At 58.8% G+C, this 16793-nt stretch overlaps 2 protein-coding genes and 1 long non-coding RNA gene across 3 annotated transcripts; all 3 read left to right on the top strand.

Annotated features, from left to right (window-relative positions):
- The first annotated feature begins 11 nt into the window (after positions 1 to 11).
- Positions 12 to 2458, top strand: LOC133627501 (fas-binding factor 1 homolog). The gene is made up of 7 exons (XM_062013241.1): positions 12 to 64; positions 112 to 285; positions 701 to 761; positions 1268 to 1318; positions 1417 to 1564; positions 1803 to 1905; positions 2062 to 2458. The coding sequence occupies exons 1-7, from the start codon at positions 12 to 14 to the stop codon at positions 2456 to 2458; spliced, it is 987 nt and encodes a 328-aa protein (XP_061869225.1).
- Positions 2459 to 3596: 1138 nt separating this feature from the next.
- On the top strand, positions 3597 to 4308 carry LOC133627465 (uncharacterized). Its single transcript, XR_009820225.1, has 3 exons — positions 3597 to 3733; positions 3972 to 4074; positions 4231 to 4308. It is a non-coding gene; the product is annotated as an uncharacterized LOC133627465 (long non-coding RNA).
- Positions 4309 to 4349: 41 nt separating this feature from the next.
- LOC133627500 (fas-binding factor 1 homolog) lies at positions 4350 to 13573 on the top strand. The gene is made up of 19 exons (XM_062013240.1): positions 4350 to 4402; positions 4450 to 4623; positions 5215 to 5289; positions 5568 to 5662; positions 6324 to 6382; positions 7089 to 7133; positions 7225 to 7359; positions 7564 to 7664; positions 8105 to 8311; positions 8774 to 8881; positions 9164 to 9291; positions 9570 to 9688; positions 9805 to 9927; positions 10270 to 10377; positions 11728 to 11883; positions 12061 to 12198; positions 12300 to 12432; positions 12734 to 12906; positions 13409 to 13573. Exons 1-19 carry the CDS (start codon positions 4350 to 4352, stop codon positions 13571 to 13573), a joined length of 2295 nt encoding a protein of 764 aa, XP_061869224.1.
- Positions 13574 to 16793: the final 3220 nt, after the last annotated feature.

Here is a 16793-nt window from a genome sequence, read left to right as displayed (position 1 = left end):
GGGCTGGAAGGATGAGGATTGGTGTGAGTGGGAGCCGCTGCCTGCAGCGAAGGGCAGCCCTGCCGTGAGCCGCCCCAGCCCTGCCCCGGCCGCACGGCCTGGCCCCGCCAGCCACGTCCCGGCTGCAGAGGAGGCGGCAGCTAAAGCGGCCCCGCTGGAGGAGGAGGACTGGCTGATCGCTGCCTTGGCTCGCAAGAAAGCCCAAGCGCAGGCCAAGGCCCAGGAGAGGAATGCCAAGGCCTCGGAGGCCCCAGGGGAAAGGCTGCATCCCCGTCCTGCTGTCAGGTAAAGGCACAGTTGATGGCCACGCTGCTCCCGTTTGCTCCACGTGTAGCTGCTCCAGCAGCACCTCTCCCAAAGCCTCGTCTCAGATTGAGGCCATTAGTTGTAAGCGCTAGTTTGTCTTGGGGTGGAGCCCTGGGAGCCCAGCACCTGAAGCTGTGCAGCAAGAGCTGGGTGCCGCCAACCCGCTACATCTGCTGTAAATCTCCCTTTGAACGGCTCCTTGCTTAAATGCAGTAGTGCCAGCACTGCAGTCTTTTATCCCAGTGCTATTTGAGCCTCGTTGTATGTTTTGTGATGTGGCTGCTGTGGTGTGGCCGTGTGCTCTCTCCATTTCCCACTGCCTGGCCTGACTGTCCTTAGGACACTCTTGCTGAGCTCACGTGTGGTGCTGCTAACACTCAGGCTTGTGTCACAGCTCTGTTCTAGGGGATGATTTCTTCAACAAGCTCTCTGCAGAGGACAGCAAAGCTGCAGGGGTGAGTCCATATTTCAGGAGAGAGCCCAAGTGTGTCAAGGGCTGGGACTGGGCTGGGCTAAGATTGCCCCTGATCTCCCCGTGTCCAAGTCAGTAGTGGGATATGGGAGATGGACTGTGCAATGTGTCTGAAGAGGTAACCCCTCTGTGGCATCCCTGTGGAGTGGGGAAGATAGAACAGGGGAGTGGGTGGATGGGGGGAGAAAGGCTTCCAGGTGCCAGGAATTATGTGCTGCTGCAGCCTTCCTGGGTGCACTTCAGGGAAAGTGTTATAAGAAGAACGCTTGCCCAAATCAATGCCTTTGAGTTTTCCTGATGCTTGTCCCTGAGGCAGCAGAATCTGAGCAACAGAAGCAAGGCACAGGGAGGTTTTGAGTGAGAAGGGCACCCAAAGGTGCTCATGTGCTCTTCTTTCTCATAAACCGAGGAAAAGCAGAGGCTGGAGTGAGGGGGGGGGAAGTTTCCAAAGTCTGCTCATCTCTGATCTCTCCCCTCCCTGGCACACAGGGACCCAGGGCCTCTGCCACAGACGCGGAGAATCTGCTGCAGAACCTGAAGGTGAGTGTGGAAATGCCTCCCTCTCCCCACACCGTGCCTCCAGCCGTGGCCTCCAGCAGTGCTCACCCTGCTCCCATCCTTGTCCCCTTGCTTCCCAGGATATGGATGACCTGGAAGCTGATCTCCTGGGCATATCAAAGCCCAGTTCTGCAGCAGAGAAGACAACAGTGAAAGGTCCTGAGGAATGGGGTTCCTTGGGAGAAGGACGAGCTAAAGCCCCAGGGAAGCTGTTAGCTCCTGAGAAAGGTTAGAGGGAGATTTTACTTTTGTCTTCACAACTTGATTGGGAATGAGCAGGGGATGTGTTCATCTGGGAACAAAAAGTGGAAGGAGAGCCAAAGGGGTTGCATTAGAGATATGCCAGCCACAAGGCTGTGGGGAGGAATGTGTGGCGTCACATGTAGCTGCAGAGGAGCGGGGGGGCTGGCGTCTTTGCACCCAGTTGCTCCTCTGGGCATTGACTCAAGGCTGCTTGTTTGAACAGAGAAGGAAGAGGACTGGAAGAGGAAAGATGATGTGTCTGGCGAGTACGAGTCCTCGGTGGCCTCCACACCCAAGAGCCCAGTGGCGAGGAGGCGGTCTGTCAGGTGTGGTGCTGCGTGTGTGTCCCTAGCTCCAGGCACACTGCCCCTGCGACAGGGCAGGCAGGGGCCCTGGGGTCCCCTTGCAGGCAGGGCTCCCTCCCAGGGGCAGGGTTCCCAGGGCCCCTCGGGCACAGATGGAACTGCTTCTCCTTGCGGCAGGTTTTCCAGCGACACGAGCAGCCAAGTGAAAGCAGAGCTGCACCCCAAAGCTGCTCCTGCAGGCAGCAGGCGCACGGTGCGGGGCAGGGCGGCTGGAGCCGACTGGCTGGGCTGGAAGGATGAGGATTGGTGTGAGTGGGAGCCGCTGCCTGCAGCGAAGGGCAGCCCTGCCGTGAGCCGCCCCAGCCCTGCCCCGGCCGCACGGCCTGGCCCCGCCAGCCACGTCCCGGCTGCAGAGGAGGCGGCAGCTAAAGCGGCCCCGCTGGAGGAGGAGGACTGGCTGATCGCTGCCTTGGCTCGCAAGAAAGCCCAAGCGCAGGCCAAGGCCCAGGAGAGGAATGCCGAGGCCTCGGAGGCCCCAGGGGAAAGGCTGCATCCCCGTCCTGCTGTCAGGTAAAGGCACAGTTGATGGCCACGCTGCTCCCGTTTGCTCCACGTGTAGCTGCTCCAGCAGCACCTCTCCCAAAGCCTCGTCTCAGATTGAGACCATTAGCTGTAAGCGCTAGTTTGTCTTGGGGTGGAGCCCTGGGAGCCCAGCACCTGAAGCTGTGCAGCAAGAGCTGGGTGCCGCCAACCCGCTACATCTGCTGTAAATCTCCCTTTGAACGGCTCCTTGCTTAAATGCAGTAGTGCCAGCACTGCAGTCTTTTATCCCAGTGCTATTTGAGCCTCGTTGTATGTTTTGTGATGTGGCTGCTGTGGTGTGGCCGTGTGCTCTCTCCATTTCCCACTGCCTGGCCTGACTGTCCTTAGGACACTCTTGCTGAGCTCACGTGTGGTGCTGCTAACACTCAGGCTTGTGTCACAGCTCTGTTCTAGGGGATGATTTCTTCAACAAGCTCTCTGCAGAGGACAGCAAAGCTGCAGGGGTGAGTCCATATTTCAGGAGAGAGCCCAAGTGTGTCAAGGGCTGGGACTGGGCTGGGCTAAGATTGCCCCTGATCTCCCCGTGTCCAAGTCAGTAGTGGGATATGGGAGATGGACTGTGCAATGTGTCTGAAGAGGTAACCCCTCTGTGGCATCCCTGTGGAGTGGGGAAGATAGAACAGGGGAGTGGGTGGATGGGGGGAGAAAGGCTTCTAGGTGCCAGGAATTATGTGCTGCTGCAGCCTTCCTGGGTGCACTTCAGGGAAAGTGTTGTAAGAAGAACGCTTGCCCAAATCAATGCCTTTGAGTTTTCCTGATGCTTGTCCCTGAGGCAGCAGAATCTGAGCAACAGAAGCAAGGCACAGGGAGGTTTTGAGTGAGAAGGGCACCCAAAGGTGCTCATGTGCTCTTCTTTCTCATAAACCGAGGAAAAGCAGAGGCTGGAGTGGGGGGGGGGGAAGTTTCCAAAGTCTGCTCATCTCTGATCTCTGCCCTCCCTGGCACACAGGGACCCAGGGCCTCTGCCACAGACACGGAGAATCTGCTGCAGAACCTGAAGGTGAGTGTGGAAATGCCTCCCTCTCCCCACACCGTGCCTCCAGCCGTGGCCTCCAGCAGTGCTCACCCTGCTCCCATCCTTGTCCCCTTGCTTCCCAGGATATGGATGACCTGGAAGCTGATCTCCTGGGCATATCAAAGCCCAGTTCTGCAGCAGAGAAGACAACAGTGAAAGGTCCTGAGGAATGGGGTTCCTTGGGAGAAGGACGAGCTAAAGCCCCAGGGAAGCTGTTAGCTCCTGAGAAAGGTTAGAGGGAGATTTTACTTTTGTCTTCACAACTTGATTGGGAATGAGCAGGGGATGTGTTCATCTGGGAACAAAAAGTGGAAGGAGAGCCAAAGGGGTTGCATTAGAGATATGCCAGCCACAAGGCTGTGGGGAGGAATGTGTGGCGTCACATGTAGCTGCAGAGGAGCGGGGGGGCTGGCGTCTTTGCACCCAGTTGCTCCTCTGGGCATTGACTCAAGGCTGCTTGTTTGAACAGAGAAGGAAGAGGACTGGAAGAGGAAAGATGATGTGTCTGGCGAGTACGAGTCCTCGGTGGCCTCCACACCCAAGAGCCCAGTGGCGAGGAGGCGGTCTGTCAGGTGTGGTGCTGCGTGTGTGTCCCTAGCTCCAGGCACACTGCCCCTGCGACAGGGCAGGCAGGGGCCCTGGGGTCCCCTTGCAGGCAGGGCTCCCTCCCAGGGGCAGGGTTCCCAGGGCCCCTCGGGCACAGATGGAACTGCTTCTCCTTGCGGCAGGTTTTCCAGCGACACGAGCAGCCAAGTGAAAGCAGAGCTGCACCCCAAAGCTGCTCCTGCAGGCAGCAGGCGCACGGTGCGGGGCAGGGCGGCTGGAGCCGACTGGCTGGGCTGGAAGGATGAGGATTGGTGTGAGTGGGAGCCGCTGCCTGCAGCGAAGGGCAGCCCTGCCGTGAGCCGCCCCAGCCCTGCCCCGGCCGCACGGCCTGGCCCCGCCAGCCACGTCCCGGCTGCAGAGGAGGCGGCAGCTAAAGCGGCCCCGCTGGAGGAGGAGGACTGGCTGATCGCTGCCTTGGCTCGCAAGAAAGCCCAAGCGCAGGCCAAGGCCCAGGAGAGGAATGCCAAGGCCTCGGAGGCCCCAGGGGAAAGGCTGCATCCCCGTCCTGCTGTCAGGTAAAGGCACAGTTGATGGCCACGCTGCTCCCGTTTGCTCCACGTGTAGCTGCTCCAGCAGCACCTCTCCCAAAGCCTCGTCTCAGATTGAGGCCATTAGTTGTAAGCGCTAGTTTGTCTTGGGGTGGAGTATTAGCGCAGGGCTTTCTCCTACTTGATCCAGCCTGCAGCCCTCCAGGCTCACCTTGCTGTTGTGGCCAGAATCGCACCCGCTGTCCCAGGTCTTGCAGAGCTGTCCTGGATGAGCACAGCCCCACATCACACGCTGTGTTCCTTGTTACTGTTTGCATTCCCCTTCGTTCCTCCTAGTTCCAGACACACCGCCTCCTCCTGCTGAGTTTCCACCGGCACAGGTTGAGCCTTGTGCCGTTGGAATGAGGCGCAGAAGGGAATTGCAGAGAGCCATGTGTGATGTGCAGGGCTGTGTTAGCTGGGGCTGCTGCTGTCCGGGGTGAGGGGGGATGAAACGAGTAGGAACAGCAGTGATGGTGGTTTTGAGACAGAGGCTTTCAGCTTCAAGGCAGGAATTGGTGTTGGGGACAGGATCTTGCCTTCCCTGAGCTCTTCCACATCTGGTGTTTCTGCCTGCAGTCATCCAGCCGCCTCCACAGGAGCCCCACAGCAGGCAGCTGCCCTGCAGGACACAGCCAGTGCAGACAGCTCTGGGTAAGGCCTCTGTCAGCTCTCGGGCACCCTCCGTGGGACAGATGTCCTGCAGAAAGCAGCTGCGTGTGTGCAGTGGGGGAGTGGGGGGGGCTGGGAGCCAGCAGCGATCCCTTTGGGCCTGAGACCTCTGTAGCTAGGAGGGAGGGCAGCTCGGCATGTGGGTTGGGTTCTTGTGTGTTGGAGCACTAGGAAAGCCAAGCTTTCAACTTCAATGGCAAGCAGAGCAATATCTGTGTGCCTCTCCCTGCTGTGCATCACTTGTGTCTCTGCCCCTGCAGGCAGCCGGTGCCCTGGCTCAGCACCACGAAAGGAGCCTCAACTCAGGTGTCGGAGGCTGAGAAGGAGGATCCCTCCGGAGACACCAGCGCCCTGGGTGCGTTTCCTGGGATTGTGCAGCTTGGGCAGCAGGATGCAGAGAGGCTCCCCCTGCCCTGCAAAACAAGAACAAATCAGGAGGCACAGCATTGCCCTTGGCCATGGAGTTGCTGCCCAGGCTTTGAGCAGCCGGTGTGGGAGCAGTTTGCCACGCTGCAGGATCCCACCATCCCCCTTTTGTGGTGTGGTGGAGACACGGTGCTGGGGCACACTGAACTCTGCAGGGCTGCCTTTGGACTTTCAGAGGGCTGCAAAAGACTTGGTTTCTCTTGGTGGGCATGAGTTCATGCTGTCCTTTCTCTCTTCCCCCTTCCCTCTTCCTGCCCACGTGCTGGTCCCACTAGTGCTGTGTCTGGGCTGAAGCTGTGCACCAGTTCAGAGCCTACTGAAAGCAACTCTTTTAGGATTCAGCCTCCTCCCTAGGTGATGGAGATGGAGGAGGAGCCATGCTTTGCCCTCAGCCTTTCTCTGCAGGGCAGAGTGCCAGCATTGTGGGGGTGCAGGAATGGACAGGCCTGCCTGACCCTCTGTCCCCATCACCACCCACCAGAGCAGAGCAGGACCCTTCTCACTCTGCCCAGGAGAGCCAGACCTTTGTCCTTCTGGGAGGGGATGATTGCTGTTGCCATGTCTGAATGGCAGACTTGTTCCATTTTCAGCCTCTACAGCCTTATTGCCAGGAGAGCAGGAGGTGCAGGGCCCTGTCCCACTTGCTCAGGTAGGTCTGCTGGGCCTGTGGCCCTGTGAGGTGCAGGATCAGGCTTGTGCTGATGGCCCTCTGCTGCCAACTCCTCGTCATCCAGCTCTGTGCATCCATGGGAGCCTGGGTTCATGGAGGGAAAGTGTTGGGAGAGCTCTGGGATACCACAAGTTGTATTTATCAGGCCAAAGCACATGTGCTGTGGATGCTTTGTAAATCACAGCAGTTGACACTGCTGCATTGCCTGAGCAGCATGTACAGACTTCTCCAGGCACATATACGTCATATTAACAGCAGAGATTGCAGTTGATAGAGGAATTGGCTTCCTCAGCATGGTAGTGAGGATACTCGGAGATGGTTTCTAGAGCACTGGAGGGCCATCAGAGCCTTTGGCAGAGAGGGCAGCTCTTGCTTTGTCTTTGAAGCCCCTTTTCACGTCTGCCTGGGCCTCCTTGCCCTGCCTTCATGGCAGGACAGCTGCTGTCTCCCCGAGAGCTGCCGGCCTTCTCCTTGAATCTACCCCCACAGCAAGAGGAGCCCAACATCATTTTGTCTGGGATAGGGGCTGCTGAGCATCAGAAGGGAGCCAGGCCAGCAACAGGGTTGGGCTGGGGAAGGGTAGAGGAAGGGCCTCAGTAAGCTGGGTATGAATTACCACTCCCAGGCTAGGAAGAACGTTCCCTCAGGACTTGACCTGCCTGAGAGCAGCCCTGTGTCTCTGCAGGTTCCCACGCCCAGGACACGTCTCCAGGCTGCCCCACAGCTGCAGGTGAGACACACGCCTTCCTGTGTGGGCTGATGGCCACCCCACAAAGCCACGGATCCTGAAGGGCCTTGATCTTCCCTCTCCATCCCCACAGGCAGAGTCCTCAGGCCTGGGCTTGCTGCATGAGAGGAGGCCGGGGCATGGCACTGCCCAGCTCTGTGAGGATGCATCAGGCTGCCGGGCAGCTCTGGTCAGCGCCCAGGCCCGTGTGGCAGAGCTGGAGAGCCAGGTGAGCCCCGTCACCTGCTGGAAGGGGGCCACGGGTGACACAGCGGGAGGAGAAGGGCTCATGTCCACTCCAATGGCATCAGAGTGACAGGGGAGAGAGGAGAAACCTCTCTGTCCAGAAGTAGCCATGGCCACTGAGTGAGTGCTGCTGTGGGAGCTGTGTCCCTGGAGCAGCACAAGGACCTTCTCCCCGGGTGCCCGGCAGGTCCAGATGCTGGAGGTGGAGCGGACGCAGCAGAGGCTGTTGCTGGAGAGTCTCCAGCAGCAGCACCAGAAGAACCTGGATCTTCTCGAGAGCCCCTACAGGTACCAGGCTCTTACCTGTGCTCCCCTCCTCTGTCAGATCCTTGCCTGCAGCCATCTCCTCTGAGGTAGGGAGGGCTGGGCTGCTTCCCCAGTCCATCCTTGGGGTGGACAGGCACAGAGGCACGTCGGAGTGGACCTGGTGGGGACAGAGAGCAGCCCCACAGGTGAACAACCAAGGTTGGAGTCCACTCTGACCAACACTGTCTGGTGGGTGGTGAGGAGGAGGAACAGGTTTGGAGGAAGTCTTTGCCAGCATGTCCCCAGCCAGTGCAATGCACTGAGCAGCAGCAGGAGGGTTTGAGGCTCTGACTGTGGAGAGGCCGAATGTTTCCCATGTGCACAGCAACACTGATCTGAATCCCCACGTGCACTTTGGGTGGAGAGCTCCAGGTATTGCCACGAGAGCAACACTTCTCCCTTGGTGTGACCTCTACGAGCAGGCGGCAAATGAAGGTGTTGGAGGAGAGCCACGGGCGGCAGGAGGAGAGGCTGCGGCAGGAGCTGGAGCAGCTGAGGGCTCAGCTGCTGTCGCAGAGCCAGGACGCGGAGCAGGCGCAGGCAGAGCTGCGGGCACAGCACCAGCAGCAGCTGGCAGCACTGGAGCAGCAGCACACGCTGGAGGTGAAGCGGCTGCAAGAGCTGCAGAGGTGAGAGCAGCACACACGTGGGGTTAGTAGCCCTGCTCTTGGCAAAGGAACCAGGGAACAGCCTGGGGCTGCGGTGAAAGGAGGCTCGAGAGGCACTGGGCTGTGGGTGGCTCAGTGGCTTTTGGAATGGGGATTTGCTTTGTAGGTTGGCACAGGGAGATGTGGCTGGAGGTACCATTTCAGAGAGAATGTTTTACCTTTTTACTTAATCCAGTGAGCCACTGGTGTCGCACGTAGTTTGGGCCAATGAGAAGCCAGGTTTTGGTAGAGAAGCCCTTAAGCCCTGCATGTGGTCCGTGCCAAATGTGGATGGCTGTCAGGGGCGTGCCCTGTGACAGCCCACCACGCCAGCTCAGCTCCTGGCACCACTCAGCTCCATGACCAGGCCTCTTGCACAGTGCCTGTCACGGGGAGCACGGCTTTGAGACAGCCCGTGGTGGGCTCCTCACCCGTGTCCCGCAGGACGTCCATCCAGGAGCTGCGCCAGGACTACGACGAGCAGCTGCGGCGGCTGCGGCGGCTGAAGGATCAGGAGGTGGATGCGGTGACCAGTGCCACGTCACACACCAGGTACCAGCCCCCTGGCCGTGGTGTTCCCCGCGGAACCAGCCTCAGGCTGTGGCAACAGAGCCCATCCCCTCTTCCCCCTGCTGCCTCTCGCAGGGCTGCTGAGCACTTTGCTCTCTGTCAGTACTCTGCTAAGCAGCAGCTCTGTCTTCCCACCACTCTGCTGTGACCCACAGAGGGGCAGGGCAGGACTGCCTGGCCTTTGGCCCACCACATCTCCCCCTCCATCACAGTGAGGTGAAGCGTGTGCCACAGGGTTGACTTTCTCCTCGCTCTCCTCCGCAGGTCTCTGAACGGCGTCATCGAGTGGATGGAGAAGTTCTCCAGTGATCTGCACGAGCTCTGGCACAAGGTGGAGGCCAAGCACCACAGCACCTCCCAGGAGCTGGCCACGTGGGCACAGCAGCTCAGGGGTACGTCTGTCAGCCATCTGTCAGTGCTGGAATGGCTCTGGAGGCACCCAGGAAATGGGGAGAAGGTGCCCTGAGTCAGGCAGGGACTGGGAGCCGAGGCTGGCAAAGCCTGGCCTGCCTCGGCCACTGAACACCTCGGGGTGTCCCCGTTACGAAGTGGGGTCCTGGGGGTGTGCAGAAGGGGAGCAGCACAAATGCATGCAGGTTTTCTGCTGTGAGTGGGCAGAGAGGGCTTCCCACCTCGTGCTGCTCATGGCTCGTCTGCTCCCTCTGCACAGTGCTCCAAGACAGGATGTTGCAGCAGCAGAAGGACATGGAGGAGGAACAGAGACGACACCAGGACGTGATTGCTAAAGTGGAGGCCAGGCTGAGCGAGCAGTGTCAGCAGCTGGAGCAGGTGAGCCCAGGCTGTCTCTTTTGCCCGAGTCAGCCCTCCTGTCTGGGTTTGGGATAGGTATGTGTTGTCCCAGGAGCCTGGAACAGCCCCTGTCTCTCCTCCCTGTCCAAACCCAGGAGCGCTGCAGGGTGCTGGCGGAGCAGTGCCAAGTGGGATCTCTGCAGCGCTCGCTGGAGGAGCGGCAGCAAGTCCTGAGCCAGCAGCTCTCCAAGGAGCGAGCAGAGCTGGAGAGGGCCAAGGTGAGGTGGGACAGACAGCTCCAGGTGCTGTTCACGTGTGCCCCGAGTGTGAGCGGGGCTGCAGTGCGCTGTGTGGTGGAGGAAGGAGCCGGGTTCTGGGCTGCAGCACTTTGCTCCCTCAATCCCACCCCCAGGCGCAGTGACTCACAATCAGAGTGGTCCCCTGGCAGCTGGAAGCTTGGGGCTGAGCTCTCCAAGCAGGGCTCACCCCAAGCACTGGGAGCTTGAACCAGCTTCTGGGTGTTGCCTAATGTTTGGTGGCAGAGATGGGCTGAAGGAGAAAAATCCATCAGCAAAGGGGACTCAGTGCTTTGCCTCTCCCTCTCTTGTGACATTCTGCAGAGCACTTTTCTGGCGGAGCAGCAGTTGGTGGTGCAGAAGTGCTCAGAGGAGTACCAGAAGCTGGCGACTGAGTGGGCTGAACTTCGTGCCCAGCAGCAGCAGAGCAGGGTGAGGATGGAACTGGACACGGGCACATGGGTTCCCAGGGAGAGGGCACCATCAGCAGCCTGGCCAAAGTACTGCAGCGCAGCCCCTTCCCATGCCCACAGGGCAGGCTCTACGCTCCTTCAGGTGTTTCAGACAGAGATGTCCCTTGGGGTGGTGAGAATCAGGCTGCCCCAGGAGCAGCCTCCACCAGCCTGCTTTAGATGCTGACAGAAGCGTGGGTTCCTCTGTCTCTCCCCTCTGCCTGTGAGGAGTTGGGGCAGCCAGACCAGGCACAGCCACCTCCGTCATGAGAGGAAACCCCCACGGTGGGTATAAGCAAAGCCTCCCCCTGCCACGAAGTTTTCCGCTCTTGGCCTAAAAACCAGGCTCGAAGCCTGAAAAATGAACCAGACTCGAAGTCTGAAACCAGGCTCGAAGCCTGAAAAACCAGCTCCAAGCCTACTTCATGTGGCGATCAACCCAGGGTCCGATTCTCAGCTGGGTGGGAAGAAATCAGTCCTACTCCATGTGAGTGATAGCAGAAATCTTCACTTTATTGAGAGCAGGCTCTAACTTATATATCCAACAGCTTCAAAGCTAGCTCAGAACCAGCAGCTAATAGATTACATTCTCATGTTCATCCTACTTGCGGTTCCTGCCATAAGCAAGCTCCCTCACATTTTCCCATCTTGTTTTTCTCCATGGTTGTTTTCCACCTTGAGCTGTTAGCTGTTAGCTGAAAACAGCCCGACCTTGAAGGAGCAGAAAGCGGCCTGCTGTCTGCGCTGACTACGTGACAGCAACTGTTTTAACCATGGCTCTGACTCTGGTCTTGATTGTGCATTAAATTCATATAACTAGAACTCAGATTGCCTTGCCCCGTCGGGCCTAACATTATACCCTGGGGTCCATGTCCATTCTCCCTTAACCATTCCTCCACATCCCCCTACCATGGGGACGTGGCCAGAGCCAGCTCTGCTCCCTCCTAGGGCTATCCAGAGGGGATCTGTGGCACAGACAAGGTGGCAGAGCTGCCACAGTGGAAAAGAAGCATTCAGCCTGAGTATTTCCACTGCTGACAAATTGTTTTGCTTTGAGCATGTTTGAGGGTGTGCAACATGGTTGAGGGGCTCTGTCCTTCCCAGGGAAGGGAGTGTGTGTGTGTGTACAATCCCAGCTCTGCCAGCCCTGGTCCCCAAGGGGTGATGGATGAGGGCACTGCTTAAGTACCTGGAGGTGTTGCTCTGCACCCCACACTGGCACACACGAGAAGCTCAACGGGGGCAGATCTCTCCCATCACTTGGGAAAGACTCACAACAGTGAACAGGACAGGGCAGGTAGTGCATTGGTTTCCCCCGTACCCATCCCAGGAGCTGGCAGAGCTGAAAGCCAAGGAGGAGCAGCTGGAGAAGGCCAGAGAGCTGCAGGATAAGGCCTGGCAGAAGCTGAGGCTGGAGAAGGAGAGGGTGAAGGTGGCTGCGCAGCGCGTCCGGCAGCAGGAAGAGAAGGTGCAGAGCAGGGCCAAGGTGAGCACAGCATCTGCCTGAGTCTGGCAGCAGAGCTGGGAGGGGTCACAGCCCTCCCCAAGCCAGGAGGAGTCCTAGTGCTGTCCTGGAAGGGAAATGAGGGGATGCAGAAAGGAGCCCTGCCCCATAGCAGCAAGGGACTGTGTCCCCAGCCTCCCCAGCCTCTCTACCTTGCAGCTCTCATCCCAGAAGGACAAGAGGGGGCAGCGAGTGCTGCAGAAGGCTTGCAGGGGGGAGTGTGAGCACCCAAGGAGGCTGCAGGCCATGCAGCAGCGCTTGAAGCAGCTGAGGCAGCAGGAACAGCACCTGCAGGAGGTACACCCCCTCGCCTTTCCTTCTTGGCCTGAAGCCACCGTGTTGAGGGCCTCAACCTTTGCCAACAGCGTCTCTCTCTCTTTCTCCTGGGGATGGGGCAGGAGTGGCTGAGCACGGCTCTGAAGAGGAGGCAGCTAGAAGAGCGATGTGAGGAGCTGCCCAACAACCCCATGATGCTGCTGACTGCAGACCAGGACCTCGGTGCTCCTGTGAACGGCCTCTCCAGCACACTGTGTAAGGCTTTCTGCCTGTTGCCAATGGGAAGGGACATGCTGGGGGGGGAGCTGCGCTTGTATTCCACTTTTCAGGAGGCTTGGCATGTTGCTGAGGGCTGAGTTAGTTCCCCTGATGATAAACCTCAGCTATGAGTTGGCCCCTTGTCCTCTGAAGGCAGGGCAGTGCCAGGAGGGTGTAGAGGGGGCAGAAGGGGAGAGGCAGCTGGATTAAAGCCCATTTGCAGTGGGTGGTTGGGGAGGACCTTGCTGTGGGGACATGCAGGCAGCTGGAAAAGGAATGCTGTTGTCTCTGTCTGCAGTTCCCCTGACAACAGCGGCACCACAGAGCTGGGGTCTTGTTGCAGAGCCTCCAGCTCCTGTCAGGGTGCTCCCTCAGCACAGCCCTGGGGCTGGCAGGGACACCCTGGCCACAGCCAGCGGCACCGAGCTCATTGACGCCACGCTGCTGCTGCTGAAGTTCAGGGCCCAGCAGGTGAGGGGGAGGAGGCTGGGGCTGGAGAAGGGGCTTGGAACCGGCTGGATGGGAACAGGGCTGGCTAAAGCGTGCTTTGAGGCCGGCAGCCACAGCATGGGGTGTCTCCTCAGACCATTACTGAGCTGTTGGGCTGGGTGGGCTTCCAGAAGAGGACCTAGAGGACCTGTCACACCTAGAAGAGTGATGCCAGAAGCAAGGAGGGGTGAACCTTCACAGCTTGTCTCAGGTTCATTGATAACATGCAGGACCTGATGGTTCATCCCTCTCCTCACACCATCCCTGACTGGGAGAAGCCATCTCTGCTGGACTCTGGCTTTGTGATGTGCCAGTCCCCTCCCTTCAGCCCCCTGCTTCCCTGCTGGGGCTTTCTCCAGGCTGGGCTGCTCTTTCAGGCTGCTTCTGTAGGATTCGGGGTACTTTCCTCACCCAGTGACACCCTGGGCTGTGACTCCGTTTGTGTTGCACTCTGATATCTGTCCCATCATCCCTTTCTTCTCAGGACCATGATTTCTTAGAGAATGAGGAGTTCTACCTGGAGAGTCTGACAAAATCATCCTATCACACGTCAGCTCGGTCACGAGGATGGTGGTCAGCACATCTCACACCAGCAAAACTGCAGCCACGTCTCCACCAACTGGTGACAAAGAAACCCAAGCTTTCTTAGGCATTGTGGGCTTTTGGAGGCTGCACATTCCCAGCTGCTGTAAATCCTCTCTATCGAGTCACCTGGAAGAAAAACTATGTCAAATGGGGCTCTGAACAACGACAAGGCTTTCAACAAATTAAACGAGAGGCTGCTCAGGTGGTGTCCCTTGGGCCAATCTGAACAGGACCAGACGTGACAAACGTGCTCTGCACTGCAGCTGGAGAGAATGGCCCTACCTGGAGCCTCTGGCTAGAAGCACGTGGGGAGGCTGGAGGCTGAGCCCTGGGCTTCTTGAGTCAGGGATGCAGAGGATCCGAGGCCCGGTGCACTCCCACCAAGAAGGGGAGACTGGCAGCAGATGAAGGAGTTTGAGCTGCCTCAGAAGGAATTGGCATGGAAGCAGGACTGTTCTCAGCACCCAACTGCCAGTGCTGGGCTGGGTGTCCAAAGGGAGGGTCTCCTCCACACATCAGGCGACTGACGCCACATGGAGTGAGGGGGTTGTGTTGAGCACTCAGTGAGCTCCTGTAGGAAACCGCAGTCACCCCAGCATCCTGCACGTGATCACCAACTGGCCAGAGGGCAAGAGCTCTGGACTACTGCCTGAGAAGGAGCTGGCAGATGCTGAAGAGGCCCCACCATGTACTAAGCTCTCAGCAGATGAGAAGCAAAGTGTGTCGCTCACCGATGGCTCCTGTTGTGCTGTGGGACAGCATCGGAGCTGGAAGGTGGCTGTGGGGCGTCCCCTGTGACACGTGGCACAAGCTGCAGAAGGAGAGGGGCATTGGAGTCAGGTGACAGAGGTGGAAGCCTCCCAGCTGGCTTTAGACATCCCCCAATGAGAAAAATGGCCAATAGTTTGTAGTGACTCTTGGCTGGTGGCAAATGCTCTGTGGGGTGGCTGCAACCATGGAGACAGAACAACTGGCAATGCCAGGGCCACCCCATCTGGGCTGCCTCATTGAGGCCAGGCATCGCTGCCCACCTGGAGAAGCTGACTGTGATGGTGTGCCACCGAGATGCCATGTACCCAGGAACCAGGCCCCTGAAGAACATGAGCACAAACAGGAGCCAGGATGGCAGTGGCCCAGGTGTGTTGGGACTGGCAATGGAAATGTGAATGTTTGTAGCTCGGGGGGCCCACGATGCCTCAGGCCACCAAGGAAGAGATGCAGCTCTAGATGGGCTGTTGCACAGGTTGTCCATGGATGCAAGATATGCTGCCCTCAAACAAGCCAAGCGGTTGAAGTCTCTGTGCTCTGAAGGACAATGGCTCAAATACCAGTGCAGAGGCCTGGCAGATGGACTCTAGCACACTCCCACATGCTGAGGCAAGCACTAAGTGCTCACCGTGGTGGAAGCGACCACTGCATGGCTGGAAACAGATCCTGTGCCTCATGCTACTGCCTGGAACACCGTCCTGGGCCGTGAAAGGCAAGTCCTGTGGCAACAAGGCACCCCAGAAAGAATCGAGTCAGACAATGGGACTCGTTTGTGAAACCTTAGGAGACAGCTGGCGGCCACAGCGCTGGGTCTCGGGGTGACGCAGGTGCTCGGGGATGCACCACGTGTCTGTAGAACCCAGGCTGAGGCAGCAGCAGCTGGGATCACAGCACCCATGGGCCCATCAGGCACATCTCCTCCCGCCTCCACAGCACACTCCTCCCATTCAGCTCAAGCTACAAGACCACTGCAGTAGACACTTGCTTCCCAAAACATAATCCCTGGGTGTGAGGCCCCGGCGGCTCAGAGCCTGGCCTCGGCCGTGCAGGCAGGAAGCAATCTGAGGCAGGCTCATCCCTTTGCCCTGGGCAGGCTCCGTCTCCCTCCCAGCCTCCCTCCCTAAGAACACAGGCCTGAGCCCTCTCCAGGCCCCTCACCTCCAGGCAGATCTTGTCCTTGAGCCTGAGCACCTTGGTGGCCTTGAAGTGCAGCCGCACGCTGAGCTCGAGGACGCCCCGATCTTGCGAGACAGAGAAGTCCTTGACATTTCCCAGCCCAAGGAGTCGGGCTGCGGTTCTGCAGGACCAGGCTCTTGCTTTCTGTCCTGCAGAGAGTGGAGGAGGCTCAGCGCTGGCTGCTCGACGGTCACACCAGCCTTGCAACTGCCTGCAGCTGGGAGCAGCCCTATCCCGGCGCCTGGAGCCACAGTGAAACGCCTTCTCTTGGCCACGAGTCTCAGAAGGGCAGTCCTGGGGGACAGCTGGGTGCTACAAGTGTATCCAGCAGCAAGGCGATCAGGAGGAGCCACTGGGCTGCTCTCTGAGCAGCAGACGGGACACAAATCCCTCAACACGCCCAGCACGCAGCATCGCTGGGGGCTGCAGAGCTTGGGGTGCCACAGGACACCTGAGCCAGCCAGGAACGGCCAGCAAGAGACTGGGAGCTGCTGGGAGAAAGGGACACCAACCCAGCTGCCAACCTGAGCGGCCACACGGCCAGCAGGAGAAGCTGGCCCTGGCAGATCCTGTGGGTGACTGACTGTACAGCAGCCTGTTGCAATGCAGCTGCTTGGGGCTGATCTCCAGCTGCACCTTCACCCCCTGGCAGCGCAGGCTCCGGGTTGTCCCTAATGTGGCAGATGAGCCCAGCTGCAGCGGGGTAGGCCCAAAAACTCCGCTCCTGGCCTTGTCCCTGCACAAACAGAGACACGAGAGCATCCAGTGAGCAGGAGGAACGGTTCCTGGGTACTTCTCCCCACCCAGCCCTACCTCCCTCTCCTTGGGTTTCAGCATCATGCTGGGAGGGCCCAAGGGGAAGGTGACCCCAGGTGGATCGTGCTCAAAGGAGAAGCTCAGCTCAGCTTCCAGGGGGGTGGCATTGAGGACGGAGAGCTGCTGGTGGTTGCCAGGATGGGTCAGGGCCTCGTACCTGCCACAAACAAGGGAATGGCTGCAGAGGACACCGCTGCCTTCATCCCTGGCTGAGGAAGGTACCACGGCCTGGCAGCGGGAGGCTGCGCTGGAAGCCACAGTCTAACAAGCAGCCCAACTTGTACCTTCTCCCTTCTCAGCCTTCCTTCAGCCGTGGAACAGATTTTGGAGCTAAAGGGGAAAAAAAAGCAAACAGAACCCCAAGACCATTCCTCAGCCTGGCTAAAGATCTGCTGTAGGGTTTTTTGCTGGGTTGGTTTCATTCCCTTGGGATCTCACAACAGCAGCAACTCTCCAGAGCTCCCCCCAAGAATAGACCTAAAGTGCTAATGTTAAAAAAACCCACCCAACCAACACTGGGAATG

The sequence above is a fragment of the Colius striatus genome, chromosome 21 (assembly GCF_028858725.1).
Source record: "Colius striatus isolate bColStr4 chromosome 21, bColStr4.1.hap1, whole genome shotgun sequence".
NCBI lineage: Eukaryota > Metazoa > Chordata > Aves > Coliiformes > Coliidae > Colius > Colius striatus.
The sequence above is the reverse complement of the archived record's forward strand: the minus strand, read 5'-3'. Positions and strand labels throughout refer to the sequence as shown.